General features: G+C 28.6%; 1 protein-coding gene across 1 annotated transcript; it reads right to left on the reverse strand.

Moving 5' to 3' along the window:
- Positions 1-292: 292 nt before the first annotated feature.
- LOC130802870 (protein JINGUBANG-like) lies at positions 293-1,766 on the reverse strand. The gene has a single exon (XM_057666974.1). It carries the CDS (start codon positions 1,738-1,740, stop codon positions 358-360), a length of 1,383 nt encoding a protein of 460 aa, XP_057522957.1. The 5' UTR covers positions 1,741-1,766; the 3' UTR covers positions 293-357.
- Between the last annotated feature and the right edge of the window lie 9,262 nt (positions 1,767-11,028).

Consider the following 11,028-nt stretch of genomic DNA (forward strand, 5'->3'; position numbering starts at 1 on the left):
TATTATTATAAACATAATTTTGTCATTTTATTTAATATTATGAATTATTGGTGAGACAACTAAAAACAAATAATGTTCAATATCTTACATGAAAAAACACAAAGGATTTTCATTCCCCCTAACAAATTAAACACTAAAGAACAATACCATAACAATCTACACAACATAATATAACATAATATTACAAGTTACAACCACCATCCTTTAGAGCAGGCTTTAAGATTTGAAAAGCCTAAAACGAAATGTTAATTATCAGTCTCTAGTTACTAAATATTTTAACATAGACCCTTAACTTTACCACTTTTCTTTTTTATTTTTGGATATATGAGCATGAGACACATACCCTTCTTATTCTAACTAATGAACACTGCGACATTGAAGCTTCTTCTTAACCCAAGAAGGAGACAAAACCGGACTCGCTTCAAACCTGCCCCCCAAATTCGCACCATCATCCACATCATCTTGCACCAATTTCTTCACCTCTCGCAACAACTTAACTCTCCACACCTTAAAAGTTTGATCCATGCTACCACTATACACCAAAAAACTTGTAGCAAGCTCATCTTGTGATATAGCCGCCAAGCATCGAATAGGCCCTCTATGCCCTTCCAAAACAGCCAAACACTCATGACTAAACCTTATTTTGTCACGTCTCCATATCCTAATTGTGGCATCTTCGGACCCACTTATTACCAAATTCTCAAGTGTCACAACACAAAGAACAGCAAATTGATGCCCTTCTAAGACCCCACCATGATTATAATGGGTAGAAATTTCTTGTACCCAAAAGTTTATACATCCATCAGAAGATCCTGAATACAAGAAACTTCTTTGTGATTGTGACATACCTAAGGCTAAGGCATAAATTGGGTATGTATGAAAACTAAAGACTTTTATAAGAACATGGCATGATTCCCCATATACCCTTAACCACATTTTTACTGTTCCATCTGAAGAACAAGTAAAAAGATACCCATTTTGTTGATTTACTACCATATCATTGATGTGATCCCCATGGGCTACAAATGAGTCTATACATTTTTTATCATATAATTTCCATGCTTTAATAGTTTTATCATATGACCCTGTATATAATAGCCCTTCAACATGGTAATAAGCCATGCAAGAGATTATGTCCTTATGTTGTGAGTTGATTGGTTTAGAGGTGACCTTATTTTGTGGGGTTATTGTCCTACAAATGAAGTTTTTGAAATGACTAGAATTAGGTAGGGTGAAGAGCTTTCTAGCCCTAAAGTTTTGACTATAATTAGTTTTGATACCCCAAACCCTAATTTTGTGATCTTTATGTGAGGTGAAGAGGATGTCTTCATAAGCTAGCATGGCGCGGACGTCGCCATGGCTAGCTTGGATGTAGCCTTTTGCATGGCAATCTAAGGACTGCCATGCATGGACTCGACGACTGGTCGAGCCAGTTAATACTAGGTCTCCGGAGACACTAGTAATGGAGTAAATTTCGCCGTCTCGACGGAGGGAGGAAATGCAACAATAGAGAAGAGAAGGGTGAGAAGGGGTTAAAGGAGGGGAACGAGACCAAGAGGATTCAGGGCTTGGAGAGAATAATGGTGAGCTTTCAGGGTTAAATGGCGAGCTGAGACGGCGAGGGGATAGGTTTTGATGGAGGTGCCTTGAAAGGTGTTCAAAACTTGGTGAATGTTCTTCATTCATGTCTTCATCAAAGAAATTTGATAGGGATTTCTTGTCATTAAGTTGAGGCTCCATTGCAAGAGAAAAGGAAAGAAAATGAAGATGGGATGTATAGAGATTTGGTGTATGTGGGTGTTGGGGGCAAAGGGAGAAGGATATTTATGCACACACGAGCATGCATTTAATCATAGGCAAAAAGTTGGTTTTACACTTTATTTTTTCTTCTATAAAGGTAGTTGTTTCAGGATGAGGAAATATATGCCTAAGTCTGTTTATATTAAATTGAGTTGTACTTATTGTCAATATTTAACATATAATCAGAAAAACATAATGTGTATATAATTTATAAGTCAAAGAGATACTAGCTATCTCAAAACCATATGGTTATAGGAGGAAAAGCTCTAATAACTTAAAAATTGTCCACAACGTCATTAGTCCATTGATGTGAGACAAACCATCGCAACAACCTACGTTATGTTTCTGATCATTTGATTAATCACAATAGTAATGTTTAGTTGTGTAATATATTAACTTATAACCAAGTTAGTTCAGTATATAATAAAGGTGGTTGCTTGACACAATTTTCTGTCTTATTAAGAGTATAAATCAAGGTTTAATGTTTAATACCTAAGAAAGCTTATAGAATAGAAGTATCATGTTTAACGCGCCTTCTTACTAACTCCTAGCGAGTATTAGAATTAATATAGAGTATATATGGTTAGGAAAGGAAAGGGACTAAAATTAATGTCTTAACTCTCACCCATTTTTTTATGATAGTAATTTCTCAAACTTTCTCAAACTTTCATTCTTTATTACCCTGCACTTCATTATAACTACGGTAATATGTGCATGCAAAAAAAATATGGTTTGAGTTTATCTATCACTATACTAAAAAAAAATTAAAATAAATAAAATAAAAAAAAATAGTGATTAAATATTGTCAATGCAAAGTTAATTGCGCAATTTAAAAATTTGGAGGTGGGTGCTTAATTTTTTATTTAATTTTTATATTTCGAAGTCTTTTTTAAATAATGATTCCCGGCTATTTCAGTTGTACCATTTCTCGCAGTAATATCTCACATATTAAAAGCACAATGGTGCAACTAGAAACGAGCGAAAGTAATAGTCATTTAACTTATGTATATTTTTTATATTTTATAATTCTAATATTAAAGATTAAAGAAATAAAATAATAGAAAAGTCTGTAAAAGGGTTATATGGACAAAGAAATTTCAACGTTTCACAAAATTTGTAATTTTTGTGAAAGCTCAGAATATAGAAATGCTTAGTTTTGATCAATAAATATTTGAAGGTGTAGTGGAAAAGACCATTTCATACAATAATCTTTTAAGATTGTTAAAGGAGAAGCATACTAGTATTATACTCCCTTTAATTCAGCATTAACGTCTTAATTACTTTATGTACTCTATCTAATGTACTTATTCAATCCTTAATATATTTAATTGTACATTATTAAAAATTATGGAAAGTTGATATGAATAATCCTTTCATTGAGACGAATCAAACAAGATCCCACATGACTATGTTTTAACTTGTAGATTAATAATAAAATAAAAATTAAGAGTAAGAGATAAATAGTGTCCAAAAAACAAATAAGCAGTTAGTGCTGAATTAAAGGGACAATATAATAGAGTTGGAAAATGATAAATGACAAAAAATCTTGAAACTTTGTCAAATGAAATAATTTAATAGTATTAGAATTTATTACATATCACTTCATTTTCCAAAATTAAATTTAAAACTTAATTAAGTTATGATACATTTAAAAGATTGTATAACATCAATTATTAATGCCTAAATAAAAATTCAAGAAGATTAAGGAATATTTATTTACTTTAGTTTCTTAAACAAATGAGTATCTTTTTGTATATCTACGTGAATGGTAATTAAGTTTACACTATTGTAAATTGTGCAGTAAATTAATAAATATAAATATTTTATGATTACACATGACAATTTAAATGGATAATAGTATATAATAGAATTAATATTATATTATTCTACTAAATTTTAATATGTGTAATCATAAAATAGACACCTAAGGAACTAAGCATTTAGACAATGAATATAGTACAATGCATTCGATACATGCATGTGACAAAACGTATCATACATATTGTATTCATTTAGATAAATGACATATAGGTGCAATAAATATGATATTGAGTATGCACATATATATTGCTCAATTATTTTTATTAAAGATTCATATATGAATTCATCAATTACATTGTCATATTTCATTATTAATAAGTGAATAAAATAAAATCAAAATATAGATTATATAAACTGTCGAATTAACACAAACTGTATATTTGGGGAACCTATAAAAGTTAAATGAATATTATTAAGGGCCATAAGTGATAAATAAACGTGTGAAATTTATTACATCTAGCTAGGAAATTACAGGACTAGTATATGAATAATAATTAAAGAATGAGTTAAAAGTTGCATTTATTACAACTAGGAGGAATGGAATATATGTTACTTCAAGCAATATCATGCTTTGTTCTTCAAAATTAAACCACAACAATCGAATCTGTAAAATATTCATGGTCGTTTGAGGAAGCCACACTTCCCATATAAATTTGATATAAGTAGATCTTCCAAAATTGAAACTACCTCCAACCAAAATGAACGGTCGAACAGGTTTTAAGTCGGATTAATGACAAGTCTATTCCTATGTTTTTGACCACAGATTAAGTCGTAAATATTATAAATATATTGGATCGATTCTATATTAGTATTGTAATGGTATTTAAAACAAAACGTATGTTTTTGAAACAAAGCAACATATTATAGAGTTAAAATAGTTAGGGTATATATTAAAAAGGAAATAACAGTTCTCATGATCCTCTGTAGTAGGTGGAGAGACTATAGAAGCAAATAGAACGTTTAAAGATACATCATGAAAATAGATACATTTAGGTCAATTTAAATCGATCGGGGAGACAGTACCATGGTTCATGTTATTTGCTGATTATATTGTGTTGGTAGTAGAAACTAAAGAATGATTTCCATGACTTGCACCTCTTTGAGGACCTGACCAGAGATATAGATAGTTGGAGGCGCCTTATCTATGTTTTAGACAATTAATCTAGTGTTTTTGTTTTTGTCTATGCCTTTTATATCATTTTTATTCGTTTTTATCTAGTTTCTATTAATTTGTATGTTTTTGTTTACTTAAAGGGGTGTTTTTGTCTATTGAGGTTTTTTTGTTTTTTTTTTCCTCTTTTTATGAGGATTTATTTTATTGGAAATATAATGCAAATACAAATAAAAAAACCGATTTGTATATCCCTTGTGTGGATGGCAATGGAAAACTTTGCTTTGTAAATCACCAAATGAACATCGTAAAGATAAGGTTGCGACAAGCAGAGAAGTCGCTCAGAAACTTAATATGAGTAGAAGGCGTTTATGCACTTTCTTATTGTGATATTTCTCCCATAAAAGGTGCTTAGGATAATAAAATAAAATTCACAATGAAATACAATCCACACAACAAAATCCTAGCACAGGGAAATTGTAATTGTAAATACAAGTGTTGTAGTGAATTATGAACTTTGATGATATTAAAGAGTTAATTACTCTCTCAATATTATCTCATGAAAGGAAGAACAAGAATGAGAGTATTCTTAAGAGAGGAATCATAAATGATATAACATTTGGATGGAATGTCCCTTCACATGCAACCTCTATTTATAGAGCTATGCATCAAACAATACCTCATTTGAAACAAAAGTGTTCACCAAGCAAAGCTTATGAATCAAAGTAATGTTTCACCAAGCAAAGTTTATGAATCAAAGTAATGATGAATCAAACAAAACTTATGAATCAAAGTAATGATTCATCAAATTCTTTGAGGCATTTAATTTGGACTTATAATATATTTATTTAAGTCCCACTACTATACTAAGTATGTAGTATATACAAATCTAGGTTTATATAGTCTAAATGTTCAACATATTTGTGGATCTTTCTTGAGCCGATGGACTCTTTGGCCGCATTCCCTTTTATGGATATGAGCCGCCGTCGTTCTTCCTTTCTCATATGCTGATCACGTATCAATTTCTACTTTTTTTGAAATTTTGTTATTTTGATTTAGGAAAAATAAACAAACTATTTAAAATGTGAATGAGAAGAAAAGAAAATTTACATTTATAGAAAAGAATTAAAAAAAGTGAGTCATTTACAAAATAGAAATGTAACAACAAACAAATCTATAAATTGAATCTGAAAAAAATAAATATGCAAATTTTCTGGGACGGATAGAAAAAATCCTCACGACAAACGCATCTTTAACTAAAACTAAAACTGCATATTTTCTTTGCATATTTACACAATAAAGTCAACCACTCCAAGATTGTAGTTCTTGCGAAAAAAAAATATAATTTGATATCAAACAAACAATCACTTCTAAATAATTTTTGATTAAATTAAATACAATCTATAGACTATATTAGAACAATATAATAGAGAAAATAAAACATTTACCTTACATAAAGAAAAAACAATTCGTCTCATATGACGTAGTCTCACCATGAGACGAACTCATAATTACTTATTTCTGCAATTGATCACTTTAAAATTATAAGTGATTATTTTAATACACTAGGGGGGTGTTTGGTATGGGAATATAAAATCTAATTGAAAGGAAAATGATAAAGAGGAGTAAAGGTAAGGGTATGGGTTGTAGTTATACTTCCTCTGTTTCGTTTTAGTCGCTACATTTGCATGGGCACGGGTATTAAGAAAAGTGATTGACCTACACTGTAGCTGATTGTTTACTTTATAGAGTATAGTATTTTATTATTGTTAATTGCAAAAGAAAAAGGGAAAATAGGTTGTTAGGTTACTTTATAAAGTATAGTATAGTATTTTATTATAGAGTATAGAGTATAGAGTAGGATAAAAATAGGGTAGGTAGAACTTTAAATGATTGTTTTATTACTAAAAACGGAAATGTAGCAAGTAATATGAAATTGCTAAAAATAAAAAATGTAGCGGGTATTATGGAACGGAGGAAGTATATTGTTTGATATGAAAATATAAGGGAAACACTTAATTGATCATAGAAAGGGAATTTGTTACTTGACATAAATGGATGGTAACAAAGTAAGGGTATCCCTCAAGAAAGGAATTGGGTTAACCTAATATCATACCAAACAAATATGTAGAGTAATGGTAATTGAATCCCTTACTTAGTATTAAAAAGTTCATACCAAACACCCCTAAATAGTATATACATCAACTCAATAGATATGGTCTAAAAGTGAATAAAAAATTCACTCGGTAGATAGTTTATCACTATTTATAAACAAATAAAACATATTTATTATTGGTGAATTTATGTGTTAATAATATGTGTTAATAATAGGTAATTTATCCCCCGAATAGAAGAAGCCATGGCCGATAATTAAGAGTATACCCTACATATATTGTGGAGATATTTAAACAACGAAATAAATATTAGTAGCAGAGGTAATCTTTTCCATAGTAAATATGAATTCCAGTAAGCACGTGTGAATAGTGTTCACTTACATAGCCATATTTAATGATTATGTAACTTTTTTCAAACAATTAAAAAGTTACACACAAGTTGCAGCTAAAATAAACAAATTAAAGTGAGAAGTTTTACCCACATGCAGAGGCAGAGCAAGCAATTTCGAGGTCTTAATTATTGACTTATTGTTAATAAAAAAGAGAGATTTTTTTTAAACTAAAATTAAATAAAAAATCAACACAATTTCTACTTTAATTTTATAAATATAACTTAAATTTTGTTGTTAAAAATTTAAACTTTTATCTCTAATATTAAAATGGAAGAGAAAAAATAGTAATAGATTGATGACTAATAATAAAAAGAGTAAAAGTTTGAAAAGTTAAAAAATTAAGATTAAATTGTTGATTAATGTTTAATTAATTTAGTGATAATTGATGTTTGATGAATGTGTCTAAAAATTAAATGATGTAAGTGATGTGTAAATTTTGTTTAACCGCAAGCGCACAGTGTACGTGTAGATGCGGGTCAAGACAAGGACGTTGGGGACAAGAAACTTGCTAATCTCTACTAATTATATTGCTTGAAGAGAAAAAAAGGTTGATTGGTGGTTTAACTCATAAACTAAAAATGCAATTAAAATATGGATGAAACTATATAATAAAAGATCTAGGGTGGAATCCCCCTAAATTCTTGTATGATCAAACTCTTATTAGTGTCTATGAAATGTTGGATCAATTATGTGATTAAATATGATCTTGTTAATCTCAAACTCTCGCTCTGTTTATCAGCTATTAGATTTAGACTCTATTAATTCAATTCTCACACGCTAGTTTTATTGAACGAATTAATAAGAATTTAACTAAAATTTACCCTAAAGCAAAGTTGATCTTAATCTCACAAGCTAGTTATTGAATAGTCCAACAAAGCACATTTAATTTAGGATTATTAGCACAATTTAACCACTTTAATTCTAATTTCATAGACACTTTCAATCATCAAATTATACTTGAATTATAAGTTCAAACTCTAACCCTAGAAAAGGGATCTTCTCACTATTTATGGTGAAAGCAATAAACACAAACCCTAAGGTGATATTAGACATGAATAAGAATGATAATAATAAAAATTACAAGAGAAGCAATTATTAAATGCCAAAAAACACAACAATTGAAACCAAGAGCAATAAATGAAGACCAAAACTAATTTTTATTAAAGGATGATTAATAACAATAATAAAAGTTCACTAAAGGAGGATTTCATACTAGTACAAGAAATTAAACGCAAAGAAAGATTAAAAGACTAAAAGAAACTTACAATCCTTAAAGGAAGATTAATTGAAAGCATAAAAAATGAACAACCCAATTAAATCTAATGGAAAAAGAGTAAGAAAGTCAAAGGAAATGATAAAGAAGAAGAGAGAAATCCTAATCAGTTTTTAGGCCCTATTAATATTAATAAAGGATTTAACCCTAAAAGCTAATTCAAAGACTAAAGAAAACATTTGGGGTAAAATGCCGTGCAGCAAAACAGAGACTCAAAGCCAAGTCAGCTGCCCAAAAAATAACATGAAAGCCGAGTTGACGTTTTGTGCTGGCAAATCGTAGCAATTTCAAACGGTCGCCATTTCTTACTCGGTTATCGGAATTGGACATATAATATACATTGAAAGCTTTTGAATTCTAGTTTCCAATGACGCAAACCTTGCATTAATACAATCTTCCTATCAAAAGTTATGACCAAAAGAGTAGACACGTATCAAATTTCACCTCAAAACTTTTGCATTATAAACACTCTTCTACCCTTTTGCTCATTTTTTCTTTGTAGAACATCTTCAACCGAGCTAAAGTCCCCTTAATAAACTCCGTCATTATTAAAACCATAAGAATTATGCTTAAAACAATCAAAACCACTCAAAATCAACATGAATAGCCAAAATGAGTAATGTAGCATAAATCTTCAAAATAAGCACGAAATTACTAACAACGTAACGAACATCATTAAGGAGTATAAAATGATATAAATAAGTGCAAATAATTGCACTTATTAGTACTATAAGTTAAAGAGTTGCTTTAGAACAGATAAAATAAAAAGAGAGAAAATAAATGTAATTTTAAGGATTTGAACATATGATCATTGATATTTTAAGTAAAATTCTTACCAGCTACTCAACTAAAATAGTATTTTATTCTAATATAATATTTTAATATGAAGCTATTTAAATTTGGAGCACTGTGTGGTTGGACATCTTTTACAGCTTTAGAATCACCCCGCTAACATGAATAGTAGATAGACGGTGGTTAAATTATTTTTTCCATATCCATTTGCTTCGCCACGCACCTTATACATTTGCACCGCCCTATACCCACTAATTTTATACCTTTTTGGAAAATAGTTTAATTTTTATTGATAAAAAATAATATTTTTGGACCTTATTCAATATGAACTCTAAATAATGTCTTAGAATGATTTAATAAATTATAAAGTAGAAAATCTATCTTTTCTTATTAATACTGCAAGGTTTAGAAAATATAGAAATTTAAATTTGAAGATGATCTTTATGTTATGGCATATAAAGTAAAAACTCATCTTATATAAGATGCTTTTAATAAGAATTACTTGATAAAAGAAATGATAAAAAAAAAAATTAAATATTCAAACGGCTTAGAAATAGAAAATTTTTAACATTTTAATTAAAATGTATACACATTCAATAAAAGACGATTTTATTTTGAAGGAAAAAAATAAAAGAATCGATCAAAATTATAACCACAATAAGATACCTTTAATACTGTGTGTACCAATTTGTATCATATATATATAAGTATGTGACAATTTTAACATGTTAATTGATCATTTAATAAGGGATCATTAGTTTAAAAATATCACATGATCACTCAAAAATCAAAATATAATATGTATTCATAGTTGATTATGTGTTCACTTTAATTTTGTATGTAACCACTTTTTAGCTATTATATGATCATTTTTTTTAAAGAAATTATATGATCATTTTTAATAGTCCCTTTATTTTTTTTGTTTTTCCATTTTAAATTTTTTTATTTTAGGAGAGAGAAATTTAAATTTAATTTTTAAAATTTATTTAGGATCTTATTAAATTTATCTTAATGCAAATCTTATTAACATATAATTTTAACAATTTTTTATGACGCATACTTATAAATATTAAAGCTCAAAGTTTGCTTTGAAAAGCGTGCAAAAATTAAAGTGGACAAATAAAAGAAACGGTAATATGTATTGTCACTCTAAAACATAAACTTATTAACACTAATATAAAGTTATTATTTTTTTATGTTATATGTGATCAAAAACTTTATTTTATGTAATCACTTTGACATGATAATTAATTATTTGTGAAAATAAATTTAACAATTGATTCCGCTATAAGCTACATTTTAATGTTAATATTGCTTGTGGACAAATTTGGATTGTGTGTGACTATATTAATATGTTAATTGATCACATATAATTTTTAATGATTATTAATAGAAAATTTGAAAATAATGAGCTTATTTTCCAAAAAAAACTCTCAAAATAAACTTCGTGAAATTTTTATTTTCAAAATAAGCTTCTCCATGTGAAAGTTGAGGTCACATATTTATTCGCTGAGAAAGTTGGTAATAGAAAGTTAAAATTTTTTGTTCGTTTTTACTGACAGCAAAGAAAAGAAAGATAATATCATACCGTTTGAAGGGACAAAAATAAGTCATTTGATGATTTGCTGTTAATAACAGCTAACTAACATGTACTCCTATTTGTTTCTTTACCTTTCCAACGTTATGACTTGGCTTTCTTTCATTTGCTGTTACGAACAACGTATA

Source organism: Amaranthus tricolor, chromosome 16 (genome assembly GCF_026212465.1).
Source record: "Amaranthus tricolor cultivar Red isolate AtriRed21 chromosome 16, ASM2621246v1, whole genome shotgun sequence".
Taxonomy (NCBI): Eukaryota; Viridiplantae; Streptophyta; class Magnoliopsida; order Caryophyllales; family Amaranthaceae; genus Amaranthus; species Amaranthus tricolor.